Source organism: Meles meles, chromosome 5 (assembly GCF_922984935.1).
Source record: "Meles meles chromosome 5, mMelMel3.1 paternal haplotype, whole genome shotgun sequence".
Taxonomy (NCBI): Eukaryota; Metazoa; Chordata; class Mammalia; order Carnivora; family Mustelidae; genus Meles; species Meles meles.
In genome coordinates this window covers 89,104,688-89,120,851 of record NC_060070.1, presented here as the reverse complement: position 1 = coordinate 89,120,851, position 16,164 = coordinate 89,104,688, and the positions used below count along the sequence as shown (strand labels likewise).

At 53.1% G+C, this 16,164-nt stretch overlaps 1 protein-coding gene across 1 annotated transcript in view; it reads left to right on the top strand.

Moving 5' to 3' along the window:
* The window catches only part of LRFN2 (leucine rich repeat and fibronectin type III domain containing 2), a 172,553-nt gene extending 158,158 nt beyond the window's left edge, over positions 1-14,395 (top strand). Inside the window, exon 3 of the mRNA XM_046005772.1 lies at positions 12,672-14,395. Within this exon, the coding sequence (XP_045861728.1) occupies positions 12,672-13,650 (979 nt within the window). The 3' untranslated portion in view covers positions 13,651-14,395. The remainder of the gene's footprint in view (positions 1-12,671) is intronic.
* The last annotated feature ends 1,769 nt before the right edge of the window (positions 14,396-16,164 follow it).

Here is a 16,164-nt window from a genome sequence, read left to right as displayed (position 1 = left end):
GTCATCGGTGTGCAAGGGCCATACTCATCTCTCTGTCATCCCAGTTTTCCTACGTGGGCCGCGGAAGCAAGCGCTGTGATAACATTTTTAAGGAGGTTGGTGCCACGGGTGACTTTGCCCCTGGGCGGCTCCCCCCATGAAATGATGGATCTACCAACTGGGGGACCTGTTGGATCAGGTGCTTCATTTGGTGGCACTGAGCCGAGGTCTGACAGTTGTCTGGGTGCATTTTGAACGCGGCTAGTAGGGAATCTTGATTTCGAACACTCCTGTGTTTACAATGAGGTATAATTGGTCTGACACCTTCTGTGTTTTTTTTTTTTTTTTTTCGTAAGTAATGAATTGTTAGTGAGCAGGCGTTTCTCAGCTCCTCAAGGAGATAAAAGACAACTATCATCCTCATCGTCCTCTTCGTCCTTTTCTTCGCTGGGGGTGCCAAGTGGCCCTGGGCAAGGAGTGGAAGGGGCAGAAGTGCTTATCCCCGCTGCCTTTAATTTTTTACATTCACAGAGGAGGCTGGTACTGCTGTCCCCATCTCACACAGGAGCAAAGAGGTTCAGAGACAGAAAATGATCCAGAGTCACACGGTTGGGGGTGGAACCGGCCTTCAAAGAGAGATTTCTGTCTGATTCCCAAACCCACACTTTTTCCTCTGAGACATGTCAACCTAGTCCTTGGGGACTGGGAGCTAAGGACAAGTAAATACAGAGAGAAGGTTCACATCTCTCAAGATTTGGATGAAGGGAGGCAGGAAGAAAGTTAAAGACACACAGAGAGAGAGAGGCTTGCTCTGGGCTGGGGAGCTTGCCTGGGTCAGCTGTAGTGGCAAAAAAATGAGGCAGCAATGGTAGAAATGCTGCTTTAGGGGAACAGAATGGGTACAGTGGGGCTTCATAACAACCCCGGGCTAATCACAGAGTGTTTCCACTGACCATGTGCGCAAGGGGAGCCACTGATGGGCTGCTGCTTCCAGAAAGTCCAATGCAGTCTTGGGCAAGAGTAGGGGAGGCTCAGGAGAAGTCCAACATCTAATGGGGTGGGGGGGGATGGTGGGGTCTGACCCCACTCTCTGTGTTCAGAATGTCCCAGAGAGGAGGGCTGACCCCAGACTGCCATGTGACCAGAGGTGAGCTGCCAAGAGGCAAGAGGAAGCTGGGGCCCGAGAAAATGTCGGAAGGAATGGGAATGTTAGTTCTGGAAAAGTGGAAACTCAAGGTGGGATGGGAGTCACTGCATGATTTGAAAGAAGCCCCCGTGTGTCCAAAAACAAGCAAATAAAACACTGCCTTGCTCTGCATGTCCCCATGGGGTTGGTTTGGTGTCCATGGGAGAAGCAGCAACTATCAGGACAGAGACATGAGCTGGGATTCCCTCTGCTTGAGGTTGTGCGGAGCTGGATGGACTTCCTGACCTGTCCCTGACCCGTGGGAGTGCAGTGCTGACAGCCAGAAGAGCCTGTTTCAGAGGGACTCATACCCATCTCAAGTGGCCTTCCTGAGGTCTGTGTTTGGAGATGGCAGGGGACGGGGGACAGACCAGCAGACATCTGGGAGTTGCCAGACAAGCACCTGGATTGGAGGGTAGACTGGGCCAGTGAGGGCACCAGGACAGATCACCAGGTCTCAGAGGGCTGCCCCTGCCTCCCTAATCGGAACTGAGTCTAACCTCACGGCTGCTGGGTTCATCGCTCTGCCTGCCTTGGGACCAGATGACACTCTCGATCACCAGCTAGCATATGTTGAGTGTTCACTAGGGACCCGGCACTGTTCACAAGACAGGTGCTGACTCATTTAGTCCTCCTCATGATCCTGTGAGGGAGGCCCTGTCTTCTGTCCCCCTTTCCAGGGAGGTTGAGTGACTTACCCAAGGTCACAAAGCCAGTAAGTGATGGTGCCGGTTTTGAACCCTGATGACCCAGGACCAGCACTCTAGCCCTGACCTCCTGGCTTGATCCTTTCTGTGAGGGAGCACAGTGGAGCAGAGCAAAACTCCCTCACTAGCACGGCAGTACTAGCCAAACACGGGGCCTGGCGATTTCCTGCCCCCTCGCTGGGCAGCTGGATGTGCCGTGCTTCCGGAGTCAGGGAGCAAAGGAACGGTCTCCCCGGGTCAGACCCTCACCTATTCCTGGGTAAGCCCTCACTCTGGGGAGGTGAATGCTGAGGTAGCCTGCAGGGGCTTGCCTCACTTTGGCCTGATTTCCAGACATCTCTGCAATCACTCAGCCAGGGTTTAACTAATGCAGTCACCACATGTCTTCTGAAAAAGACTCTTAGAGTCCCGTGGAGGCTGGCAGACACATGTCCCTGCAGTGAGTGTCCCAGGCACCAGGCTGGCCCAGCCAGGACCCAGGCACAGCCAGGTCTCCCACTCTCCAGCTGTTGTGAGGTTTGCCAGCCACAGATCCCGAGGCCTGCGTTTCCACCCTAAGAGATCTGTTTCTTTTGGTTCGGCATTGCCAGCTCCCTTACATAATAGCTACTCAGGAGGAGCTTATTCTGCGCCAGATACTGACCAGGTTCTTTGTGAATCATGACTCATGAAAACCTTGTAATAACCCTATAAGCCCCCATTCTACAAAAATCGGGTATTTTTAGGCCACTGAGGCACAGGCAGGTTAGGAGATTACCTGTGGTGTACTCTTACAGCTGGGAAGCGGTGAGGCCAGCATTTGAACCCCCAGACTGGCAGTGGGGTCTGTGCATCACCCTAGCACTCTGCTGCCTCTGCACCTTCTCTTTCTTTCTAGTGGAAGATATTCCTGGGAGGCATGATGTTTATCATGGGATTGGATTGATCAGGGATTTTTCTTAATAGAGACTTATGCAATGGAAGTGTAACTAATAGACGGGCAGTGGAAAAACAGGAATGAAGATTTAGAAACAGAGAACCAGAGGGCGGCCCAGAGCCTCCATTTGCCAAGGTAGACAGGGCACTCCAGGGGCATGTGAGCTTGAGCCAGGCCCAGGGGAACCCCAAAAAGACCCCGCTGAATCTGAAGTCCGAGGAGCCAGGAGAAGCTGGAAGGACTGAAACAAAGGGATAAAGTTGCCCAAAGTCACGAGAGACCTTGTGAGGATAAAGAGAACTCAGAGGCCTCATGGAAACCTCTAGAAGTGGTCGAGTTGGTTGGTGTTCCCTGACCTGGCCCCATCCGTTTGGGGTGCTGGGGCTCACACAGGAAAGGGCCTACCTCCTGCCTGAGTGCTTAGGATGCCCTAGGAGAGCACTGTCTGATGGAACTCTGGGATGGGTTGGGGGATGCTCGGCGGCCACACTATCCCGTGTGGTAGCCTCCAGCCACATGTGACTAGCGTGACTGGGGAGCTGAATGTTTAATTTGATTCCATTTTAATTAATTTGAAGTTAAATTTAAATAGCCACATGTAGCTACTGTGTTCGGTGGTGCAAATATAAAACATGCATTTCCTTCACCTGCCCAACAAATGTTTTTAAGGGCCTCCTTTATACCAAGTGTTGTTCTCAAGGCTGGGGAAATATCAGCGAACAAAACAGGCAAAAAACCCTGATCCCCAGACGGAGAATGGAGATTGACTCTCCTGCAAGGAGGGAAAGATCATTAATAGTAAGCATACTAAATAAGCAAATGATAGCATCTTTTAGGCAATAACCATGGAATGGGGGGAAAGTAGAGCAGAGTAAGGGGCATGGGAGAGTAAGAAGTAAGGAGCCAAGAGAGAGAGATGAGAGATGAGAGGAAGCCAACCATGTTGAAAAGGAGGTCAGAGGAAGAGACACCGGAACAGAATTGAAGAAGGTGAAGTAGTGAGCGTCGGGACATCTGGATGAAGAGCACGGAGGTAAGGACAACCACCAGCGAAAGGTCCTGAGGCAGAGGCACCCTTGGCAGGTTGAGAACTGGCAGGGAAGACAGGTGCTGGTGCAAAGTAATCTGGTAAGGAGGAAGAGAGGAAATAAGAGAGGTGAGGTATAGATCACATGGGACCTGTGGGCCATGTGAGGACTTTGACAAGTGAGACAGGCCTCGCTGGGGTCGTTGAGCAAAGGAAGGACCTGATCTGACTGGCTTTTTTTTTTTTTTTTTTTTATTTGACAGAGAGAGACCACAAGTAGACAGAGAGGCAGGCAGAGAGAGAGAGGGAAGTAGACTCGCCGCCGAGCAGAAAGCCCGATGCGGGACTCGATCCCGGGACCCTGAGATCATGACCTGAGCCGAAGGCAGAGGCTTAACCCACTGAGCCACCCAGGCGCCCCCTGACTGGCTTTTAACAAGTTCCTCTGGCTACTGGGGCAGGAGAGGCAGAGAGAAGGAGAGCAAGAGGGTTTACCCAGAGGCCAGTTCAACAAGGGCTCTGATTCCCACTGGCCTGCTCTCCTGAGGGCTGTGAAATGGAGAGTGAGGGGCTTTGCTTCAGAATCTCAACAATCTTGAATATGGCTTCTTTACTTGCTGATGGGGTGAAGTAACTATCAAGAAGACAGAGGACCTCCGGACACCCCAGGGAACTTGTGTTCTCAGGACGGGCAAAGGCAGAAAGGCAGCGACAGAGCCTGGTCCCTGGCCCCTGGCCCTGGTCAGAAGTTGATAGGAGGTTTCTGATTCTTCAAGCCCTCACTCAGTCATGCCAGCTCCATACTAATTCCATTCAAAAGAACAGCCGTGTGCCTTTCCCTATTATCACTCAGGGCCATATATTTAGGGAAGGCCAGCATCTGGCATGAGACATCAGAAGAGAGAGTCTCATGGCTTGTACTAGTAATTCCAGTATTTCTAACTATTCTCTGATCCCTAGACCAGAAAAATACAGGACACAGGTTCTTCCAGACCCATACCACTCTGTCCCACTGAATTTGAACACAACCTCAGAATCCTTCTCAACCCTGGTGCCCAGCAAATACTCTGAGTTGTAACCCAACATATTTACAAGCCTTCCAGAACCTGGCTCATGGCGACTACTTTGGTGACCTCATCTCCTACCATTCTTCCTTCTCATCACTCTATTTGACCATACCAGCTTCCTCACTCTTCCTGCCTCAGGGCCTTTGTACTGACAGTTCTGTCCGTGAGAAAACTGCCTGCAAATATCCACGTGGCTCCCTCATCATCTTCAGACCTCACTTGAGCTTCAGGAAGCAGCCAGACAACACTGATGGCTCACTGAAATCCCGTCTCTACCTCTAATTAGCTAGGCAACCTCAGGGTAATTCAGTTACTCCCTCTAAAATGGGAGCCTAATTATGAAAAGTACTTTTGAGGGTTATGGTGAGCATTGATGGAGATGTTGTGAGAGTGCTGGATTCAAATCTTGTCTAGGCACAAATGTTCTATGAGACGTTGGGCAAAACACTTCTCTGAGCTTCAATTTATTTATCAGTAAAATGAGGGTCATAATAGTATATCTCCCTCACAGGGTTGCCATTAGGATTAAATTAGTTTAATTCATGTAGTGTACTCAGAAGAGTGTTCAACATATGGTAAGTCTTCAGGATATATCAGCTGTCATTGTAGTAATACATGATTTTATTTATTTATTTATTTATTTATTTATTTATTTATTTATTTGGATTGCTGTCAGTTAGCCTGACTCTAAGACAGGCTTGCTGCTAAAATCTGACTCTGTTCAATTCCATTCCAGGTGATTCAGTAGAGGCCAGATCACGCTCAGGGTTCTGGCAGGCCTGGCTTACAACACCAGCTCAGCCACCATCCAGTCCCCTGCCCTTGAGCAGGTGACCCATCTACCTGAACCTCAGTCTCTACATCTATGGTGTGGGGATAATTATTCCCACTTACACAGGCAGTGCACAGAATCAAAGAGAGCATGCTGGTCCAGTGCCCAGCACACAGGAAGGACTCAATAATTTGTGTGCCAGAGAGAAGCAGCTTGTGCAGGGAAGCAAACAGGCCCCTCTGGGGGCTTGTGGGAGGAGAAAGAGGCTGGGGATCCAGGGCCACTCACTATGGTTTAACAAGGCTCTTTCCTGTGCCCCGAGATCTCGCAGCCATCCAGAGAGGTTGGCAGGCTGGTGGTTCTGAGAAGAGCTGGTAATGAGGAAGCAGAGCCAGGGAAGTGGAGTGGGGCAGCTTGACGTGGCTTCTCCAGACGAGTGCAGGGGCCCGGCCGGCAGCCATGGTGCACCATGGACGGGAGGCAGCAGAGGTGGGGTTAGTCAGGATGTCTTCTTTACCTAGAGACGCAGGCACCTCTGGCTTTTACCACCCCTCAGGCCTCGCTGTCACTTGCGTGGTTCAAACAGGACGCCATACCCCGTGTCTGGCTGCAGGAGGGAGGGAGAATGTGGGGCTGGCAGTGCCTCTCTTCTAAGGCCTGGCCCACGCATGGCCCACATTCCATTTGCCAGAACGTATCACCTATCTACAAGGGAGGTGGGGGAATGTAGTCGGGAGTGAGCCCAGGGAGGGGGAAGTGGACTCTGGTAGTCAGCTCCCAGGCTTTGCCCTGAGGCCCCGAGCAGAGACTCAGGATCTCTCCCGTTCCCATTCTCCGATGCCCCGATACCTTTAGTGGTAGCTATTAGGAAGGATCAGGCCTGGCCTGCAATTGTCTCTGGGACAGGGCACGTGGAAGTCTCCTCAGAAGAAGCAGGGGACACACAAGACGGTCTGGGAGGGTTGAGGCTTGGCAGAAGTGGAGCAGAGCAGTGACTAACACTGGGGGGACCCGGCTCCTCTGCACACCATCTGTGTGAAGCACTGCCAGCCCCTGCCCCCCGCCACCACACACACCCCTCCATGCCCACACTCACACGCCCCAGATATATATCTACCTGCACACTCATAAAGGTGGTCAGGAGGCCACGCGGTGAGCCTCAGGCATATAGAAAAATGCCTCTCCGGAAAGATCTCCTGGGGACCAGCCAGTGTCTGGGAGTCACCATTAGCCAGCCATCATATTTAAAGAAGATTCTCTCCCATTTGTATAGGCCTTAACATTTAACAAAGCACTCTTTCATTCACTCAGCCGTAAAGTAAATATTTACTCAGTGGTGACTCTGGGCCAGATACCATGATTGGCAGTGGAGCTCCAGAATGAGTAAGACAAGGCTGCTGTCCTCAAGGGAGTCCGTGGCAGCTCATGAACCGAGAAGGGCTCTAAGGCAGGCAGGCAGGCACGAGGGCGGGGACAGCTCCCTGTGGGGTCAGTGGAGTCAGACATGACCTTGGGGTTAGGCCCCAAAGGATGCAGTCACCCAGTGCAGAAAGAGATAGGAGGCTTCCAGGAAACAGGGGCTGCTGGAGGCAAAGGGGTTGGGTGGCTTATGCAGAACTGGGGAGAGACTCGGAGAAGGTGGCCAAGTGCTTCCTGATGCTGGAGTTCCATGAAGAAGGGCCAAGATGTACTGCTGCTGATGTGAAGCCAGGAGAGTCTTTTCCTGAAATGCCAGGGGGAAAATGAAAACAGGTAGAACATTCTCGTCCTGGGAAAACTACCTCCCACGTCACTCAGGACTCAGTCAGGAAACAAAAATCCACTCTAGATCTAAGAGGGAATTCAGTGCAGGGATTGGGCTACACAGGGGATGGAATCGCTGGGGCTTCAACCAGGGGTAGGGAGGCATCGCAGAGATGAGCGACAGCGGAAAGCCATAGCCCCCCACCCCACCCCACCCAGGGGTGGGGAGCACAGGAGATGACAGGACCAGAGCCAAAGATCCAAATCCATCTGGCAGGAACCAGAACCCCAGGAGCTGAGATCACAGAGGGGCCCCAGGAGCTGATAGAAAACCACCACAAGAAGCAGAAAAAGAGGAATAGCTGGCTTCTGCCCCACCTCTGGCCCTCCAGCCTTCTTCCGGGCCCCCATTGGCCGACTCTTCCTGGAAGCCCGAGGCTAAGGAGCCTGGGAACAGGCAAGGGAGCCTGGGAAATGTAGTTCCTTGGCACATGGAGTGGGGACAGGTGAAAGGGAAGGCAGACAAGTGAGCAAAACAGTCAGGTAACCAGTATGCTCCCGATTCCTTCCCAAACCTCCGGCATCAGCTGTAGACATCAGCTGTAGATTTGTCTGATAGGATTACGCTGAATGAACGAATGCCCAATGAATATTAATAGGGGAAAAAGAAAAACAACTCAGAGGCAGCCACTTACGTTTGTTTTGTTTTTCCTGGGTAAGTGCTTGGGGTTGCAGCTTTAAATTGTGCTTTAGAGCACGTGAGCTTAATTAAATTTAACATGTTGGAGCAACTGAACTTAAAATAGCAACTCATGTTTTCTGCTAGCGGAGATGTCGCCGTTGTATGTGATTGGAAGAAGCCTATCAGGATTTCAGGATGTCTTTCACGAGGAGGGCTGTGACTGATGCTTGTGTCAGATATGGCCTGTTGCCTCTCCAGATCCACTCCTCTGTGCTGCTGTGTGCCCTGGAAGGCTGACCAGTGTGCCCCCAGGAATCCCGGCTTTCAGTGGGGTTCAGCCATGGGGAGCAACAGCAGAAGATTGGGAAGAGGGAAGAGAGTGAGGTCAGGGTCTGCTGACCTCCCCTGGTATGCTCAGGGCTAGACTGGGGAACAACTTGGCTGCTACAACCCTGGGTCATGGCGTGTTCCCTCATGGCCCCCATTCCTGAATCTACCCCTTTGTAACAAGGTCCTTTGTAAGCAAAGGCTTTAATTACCCCCTGTCAGTACACCTTCTGCCACTAATGGGCCCAGCTGTTTCTGAAGTGTTTTCCTAAAGACTGTGGGCAAAGTCAGAGGGTGCATGGGTGGAGGGGCAAGAATGCGGTGGGCAACCTGGTTTAGGAGCTTGGACTGTCTCTTGTAGGTCACAGTCAGCCCTTGAGTGTTTCAGTGTGGCCAGGGGCGTGGCCCAAGTTGTTTCAGATGGTGCGCTCTGGGGTTGGTTGTGCTGAACTCAGATGTGAAGGGAGTACAGGAAGAGACAGGGAGGCCTGTTTGGAGGCCGCTGCACTCGTCTACACCAAAAACGGCAAGGCCTAAGCAAAATTGTGAGTATGGAGATGGAAGGCAGGGAGATGTCCAGAAGGTGGAACGTGGGACGTGGATAGGAGTGAAAAGGGGACCTGGGCTCTCCAGATCTAGCCTGGAGGGTCAGCAGTTGTTCTGGGGACCATGAATGGGTAGACAGGTCCATACAGGCCAAGTTGACTTTGGATGGAATCCATTTCACACTACTTTCTCGTGAAGATTGTCTTTTTGGTTGCCTGGTGAAGGAAGCAGCCTTGCTTATGGCTGGAAGTGTGGGCTCTGAATTCCCGAGGATCCAGATCTGGTCTCGGCTCCCCCCCTCCCGAGGGAAAGTGAAACTGCTTAGCTTCCTCCTTCCCTAAATGGGAATGATGTTAATGACTTCCTTCAGGGGGGGCCAAGGGGGTTAAGTGAGATAATGTACACAAACTTCCAGGCACAAGACGAGGGCTCGGTGAACGCTGGTTGTTACTGTTTTTGCCAAAGGTGGACTTGACTGCCAAGGCTGTTTGGAGCCAGCTGGCTCTGGCTCATGTAAGTACACACATACACACACATACACATCCAGGATCCCAGAGCTGCTTCCCTGCTCTTAATCCTGGGAAGCAGGCCCTTTCCTCTGGCCATGTTTCTGACGCACTGGTTACAGTGGGAAGCTTTCCCCAGCCTGCTCCTCTCACCCTGGTGCCAAGGATCAGCCTGCCCTATTGCGCCTTGTCGGCAGCACACCCGCTGTGGCTTGATTCTATTCTGAGCTGCCCTTACTTGGGAAGCAAGGGGGAGAGAGGCCAGGCAGAGTCCCACACAGAATCACCCTAAGGCCTCAAGAAAACAGGACAGTGTCTGAGAGGCAGGATGGCACTGTGGTCCCCTGAGGCCCCGACTGCCCAGTTCAGATCCCAGCTCTGCCGAGTACTAGCTGGGTGCTCCTGGGCAGCCAGCTTAACCTCTGTCTGCCTCTGGTTCTTGTCTGTAAAATGAAGATGACCATTGCTATTGGGAGTATTAATCCCCTTAAAGACCTCGGAAGGGTGCCTGGCCCACAGGAAACCCTCACTTGACCTTCACCCCTCTTCTATATTTTTAATTAGTGGTAGTGGTGATATGTGCTTTCCAGGAGAAGACAGCTAAACACAGATAGGAGTTCCGGGCTCATGATCCATTCCCCGTGTCCTAGGATTGGTGCAAAGGTTAAGCGCAACACGAGATGTGAAAACCCCATCACGTCACAGGTGTTCAATAAGCAAGCTGGCCCATCCCCTCCTCAAATGGGTGTGCTCTGACATTGCACATGCCCCAGCGAGGTGCTGGGAGGCAGAGGTTTGGGCTCAAATCCCAGCTGTGTATGTTTGTTTCTTTTTTTTTTTTTCCCATTTTATTTATTTTTTCAGCGTAACAGTATTCATTCTTTTTGCACAACACCCAGTGCTCCATGCAAAACGTGCCCTCCCCATTACCCACCACCTGTTCCCCCAACCTCCCACCCCTGACCCTTCAAAACCCTCTGTATGTTTGTTTCTTACCTCTGCCTCCCCACCTGCAGAGTAAGGATCATGGTAGGGGCTGCCTCAGAGAGTCACTGTAGGACCAAGTGAGCTGGCAGCCACAGGGCCCTGAAAAGGGGGCCTGGCACACAAGTGACCCTCAGGGTTTGCTCCTACTGTCGTCACTGTTTTGGGTGCAGATAGCTCCTGCCACTCCGACTTCTGGGGGAGTGAAGTGGGCTCTGCCCAGTGGATGGGCCTGCAGGCCAGAGAGCCTGCTGCTGGAGGCATATGAGCTGCGGTAGGCTCTGAGCCCTGCTCCAGGGAAGGGGCGGGTGACAGGCCTCAGGCTGGGACAAGCTTTTCAGTGAGATGAGGAAACATGCCCTGTGTTTGTCACATGTAAGGAGCAAACCCAGACAATGGACCTGGAAACCAGTGTTAAAGGCTAGTGGCCCCTCTTAGCAGTCCCAGCTGTGTGACTTCAGGCAAATCACTTAACCTCTCTGAATCTTGGCCATTCCTTTTGTGCTATGAGAGGACTAGTCCCTATCTTCTCAGGATTGCCACGACGCCCAGGCGAAAGAGATAGACCTAAGGGGCTGGCCCACAGGCACTTGCGGACCCCTCCCCACCCTGCACCGAACCCAGCCCCACCACCCCACCTCCCCACCTCTTGTAGCTGTGGGCTGGGGTTGGGGCTGGGGACCAAAGTTTCCTCCACTGTGGCTTCCCCATCCGCAGAGCAGGCAACCGCCTCTCGTGCTGCCCACTGACGGGATGTCAATAGATGCCTGTCAGCTCGATCCTGAGTGAGGAGTTCCTGGGTGGAAGTTTCCAGGCTCTGGTATTTCATATTTGAGATCTCAATTAAGCTGCCCATCTCTGGGTTTTTGGGGTTGATGGGTGGCGATAGAGCCCTTGAGTAGTAGGGGACTGGAGAATGGAGGGGCAGTGGGAAGGGCTCAGAGGGACGTGGCCCCTTCAGGACACGGTGATTATCTTTGCAGGAGTGTTTATGGGGTGACACGGCCATTGTCTCTGGAGATATCACAGGCAGGATACATGGACAGGGCCTTAGAGATCAGGGATTGTGCCCAGGCTTCCTGAGTGTCCCAGCAAGGGGGGCCCAGGACAGTAGACAGTCTCCAGTTTGGGAGACTGAGGCCCCACCATACCTTCCCCTAAGGTGTAGGTAGGGACCAGTTGATGCTGCCCCAAGCAGAGACTCTCTTTCCCCAGGCCTCTCTGGATGAGCTTGGCCTGCTATGCCCGCGAGGGAAGAATCATCACTTCCCTCTGGGAAGCAGAATCGTCCTCCTGTCTTCAACATTGCCCTGTCCCCCTCCCCTCCTCGCCTCCAGCTGTCTTCTGCTTAGAACCCGCCAACCTGGTTTGCAGCAGCAAACCTTTTCCTGACAGGCCTGAGAAAGTCATTTGCAGAGGAGGATGGCGTGGCCTCCGAGAGCAGGGCCTTGACTGTGACTCCCCAGGGCACAGGCCCAGGGAAGGGCTCAGGCGATATCCACAAATCTCTAGGACACAACAGGGTGGACGGGGTCTGGGGTATCTGGAGTGGGGGCCCTGGCAGGCCCGGCTCCCACCACCTCCCAGAGTCTGAGGGAGATAGTGCGGGACTCAGGCTGGGGGTCCCTTTGTTCAGACTGGGCTTCTGCAGGCTTTAACCTCTCTGCCTCTCCGTGTCTCTCCCTCTGCCCCTCCTGTGGCCCTCTCCCGTCTCTGCCTGAGGCCCTCCCTTCTTCTCTGTACCTCCTTCTTCTTACCTGCTCTTCACTCCCCCCTCCTCATTCCCTTCATCTTCACACTCCTGGCATCTGTATTTCTGCCTCTTCTGGGCCCTTGGGCACCTGGTCTGCGTGTGCAACTCTCCCTGACGCTTCCACCCCTGAATCTGTCTCTTGCTGCCCTTTTTACCCCCGCCCTGTCCTTCTCTGACTTCTTACCTGGGCCCCTCTCCTCCTTCCTCTGGGACAACTTCACCTCCTCCCATACCTTGTTCCTATCCCCTGCCATCCCTTCGTGCCTTTGCTTCCTCCTCCTATCTCCCCTCCCCTCCCATCTCCTTGGCTCCTTTTCCTGTCTCTTGGCTCATCCCTCTCTCTCCTGCTCCACCTCATCTCCTCTGTGTCCCTGTGTCTGTCTCCCTACCGCCAACCCCTCCTGTCTCTGTCACTTTCTCTCTTTCTGTCTCTGCCGATCCTCCCTGTGTTTCCCCTGTGCGTCCACCCACTCCAGGATGATCCCAGCCTCCAACAAGGCCTTCGTGGTCAACAACCTGGTGTCAGGAACCGGCTACGACCTGTGTGTGCTGGCCATGTGGGACGACACAGCCACGACCCTCACGGCCACCAACATCGTGGGCTGCGCCCAGTTCTTCACCAAGGCTGACTACCCACAGTGCCAGTCGGTGCACAGCCAGATCCTGGGCGGTACAATGATCCTGGTCATCGGTGGCATCATTGTGGCTACACTACTGGTCTTCATCGTTATCCTCATGGTGCGGTACAAGGTCTGCAACCAGGAGGCCCCCGGCAAGCTGGCAGCCGCTGCTGTCAGCAATGTGCACTCACAAACCAACGGAGCCCCGCCACCTGCTCTGGCTGGTGCACCCGGCGGGGCCCCGACGCAGGGTCCACCCAAGGTGGTGGTACGCAATGAACTTGTGCAGTTCAGTGCCAGCCTGGCCCGGGGCAGCGACTCCTCTTCCTCCAGCTCCCTGGGCAGCGGGGAAGCTGCAGGGCTGGGACGGGGCCCCTGGAGGCTCCCACCCCCTGCCCCCCGCCCCAAGCCTAACCTTGACCGCCTGATGGGGGCTTTTGCCTCCCTGGACCTCAAGAGTCAGAGAAAGGAGGAGCTGCTGGACTCCAGGACTCCAGGCGGGAGAGGGTCTGGGACATCGGCCAGGGGCTACCACTCGGACCGAGAGCCACTGCTGGGGCCGCCTGCGGCCCGGGCCAGGAGCCTGCTCCCCTTGCCCCTGGAGGGCAAGGCAAAGCGCAGCCATTCCTTTGACATGGGGGACTTTGCTGCTGCAGCTGCGGCAGCTGGAGGGGTCGCCCCCGGTGGCTACAGCCCGCCTCGGAGGGTCTCGAACATCTGGACAAAGCGCAGCCTCTCTGTCAATGGCATGCTTTTGCCCTTTGAGGAGAGTGACCTGGTGGGGGCCCGGGGGACTTTTGGCAGCTCCGAGTGGGTGATGGAGAGCACGGTGTAGGCCTGGGGGGGCCTCCTCCCGCTCACCCTTGCAGAGTGGATGAAGGGGAAAGAATCTGTACTAGCAAGTCTTTGTGGAGTTTCCATGGTGATGTTTACATCTAGGGACAGTTTCGTCTCCCTGTCAACACCCCCTCCCCCACCCCACCACCAACCCACACCACCTTCTAAGCCTGTCCCCCACCACCCAGCTGGGGTGTGCTCAGGGAAAGCGGATTCGATCGCTAAAATGTCGGACTGAGCCCTGAGTGTTTGGAAAGGCAGACTCCCTCCTTTCTGATCACGAATGTAGTGTGTAAGCAAGTGGCTTTGGATTGCTTATGGTTTTTATTTCTTAATTTATTTTTCCCACTTCCCAGACTCCTCCTCTTCATTCACACAGATCATGGAGAATTTATTCTTCATATGGGGGTGCATTCCCAGCAGCCCTGGTAGTGGGAGATTATTGTCCTTTGACAAGAGAAGGGAAAGAGTCTGACTGCACACTTGTTTGGAGGGAAGACTGTGGCATCTTCTGCCCAGACTCCTTATTCCCAACTGTCCGCATGCTTGGGGGAGATGGACAACCACCCCCACATTTGATCCAGCTCCCTCCGCTCAGATATCGTGACCCACACCCATGACAGCAGGCTAAGCCAGAAGGGTAACTTCCAGAACTTCTTATGTGTGGGAAAGAGAGAAGGGTTTTATGAGCCATAAGGGTATAAAGGATATAAACTTCTGGAGTTTCTGTAAGATTTTTACCTCTTTTGTGGGGAAGCTGGGACCAAAATTCCCCATGAGCTTATGGCGGGCCAAGAGGGCTTCTCTTGAGGAAAGTAGAGTGGAGTGGCAAAAGGAGCACTGGACTTGGAGTCCAAAGCTCTCAGTATGGGTTCCAGAGCCACCACTGAATAACCAGCTGAGCACCTTGGGCAAGACCCTTTTCTTTTCGGACCTCAGTCTCTTAACTCCCAAACTACTGGATTGTACCCAGTCTTTGATTCCCCTCAAGTTCTAAGAACTAATTAAATCTTCCGTGACTCTAGATGTAATGGCTTCCAGATCAGTAGCACGAGCAGCACAAGCTGGCAGAGCATCCCTATTTTTCCTCCTTGACACACAGGGAGAATTCTAGAGGTTTGGGAGGGGGAAAATGAAATCTGTTTATAATGGTAGAGTTTTGAAGTTTGAAGAGGTGTTTGTAATCATCTCATCCTTACCCTCTCTCCCTCCCCCACCCACCTCAGAGCATACAGGACTTGCCCAAGGTCACACAGTGAGTTAGTGACTAAGTCAATGCAGGTGCCAAGGCCACCCCCTAGGATGCTGTTTGGAATTCATTATACTGTCTTCACCCCGGCTCAGGCATTTCTGTGTCTAAAGTCCATCCCTTGTTTGTTCCTGAGGAAGGTGGCCCAGGGTGGGACATAGGGGATGACTTTCCTGGATGCCAGCTTTGAGGAAGATCCATCCATCCATGGAAATGACAGAGGGTGATGGGCAGGTGCACCTAGGTTCCTTTCTACCATGGGATGAACCCCCACACCCCAGACCATGTCAAGAGGGGGCAGAGGACCTGTAGCCAGGGAGAAACTATTCTAGAAGCATCTGGAGGACCTTCCCCTGCATCTCTGTCTCTCCTGGTCTCCGTCTCTTCCAGATCTCTCCTCACTGCCAACATACTACCTCTCCCTCGGTCTCCCCAAACCATTCTTTGCTCTTCTGAGTCTCTGCCATTGATCTAACTTCTCTCCTGTTCTTCTCCCTTCTTCCACTTGCCAATCACACTACATACAATGTCTAGGTGAGTCTACTTCTGCTGAAGGGTTCTGATGGGCTCAGACCTGGTGCTGAGCTGGCAGCCTCCAGTCCCACTTAAAACACACAAGAAACTAGTGGGGAACTGTCTATGCAGATTGCCTTCTGGCTTCAGGCCAGGAGCCTCCAAATCCCTTGTCTTTGTCCTTCTCCCTTCTACCCCTCCTGCCTCCTCTCACCTTCCCTCCACTCTCCTGTCTTCATTCTTTTTCTTTCTGTTGACCCTCTGCCTTCCCCAGTCCCTTTCTGGTCCGGATGGTCATTAGTAGCCCAGGACAGTCTCTTCCTGAGACACGTTAATTTTCTAGGCCAGTCCTGGGGCCAGAACATAGGACTTCCCCAGTCATGGTGGCAACCACGGAATTGGGTGACTTGAACAGAAATCTCTCTCTCCCTCCCTCTTTCCCTGCCCAAGTTTCTCTTCTCCCGTTTTCCTCCCTGAGCTTTTTCTTGTTCAGTATTTCTAAAGGTAGCCATTGAGGAAGTGACCCGGAATACCACCTTTCTTTTTGCTTTTGGGTTCGGACACCCAGAAGGTAATGGTGGACACCGGAAGGGCAGGAACCAACCATGTGTTTCAGTCAGTGGCCCCGAGCTCAGTCATGACATGATATGTACTTGCACTCGTGTTTGTCATGTTTCTGACTCGGAGTTTTGGAAAGCAGCATCCATGTGGTCAGAATATAAATGCCAACTTTCTTTGCTAAAAAAGAAA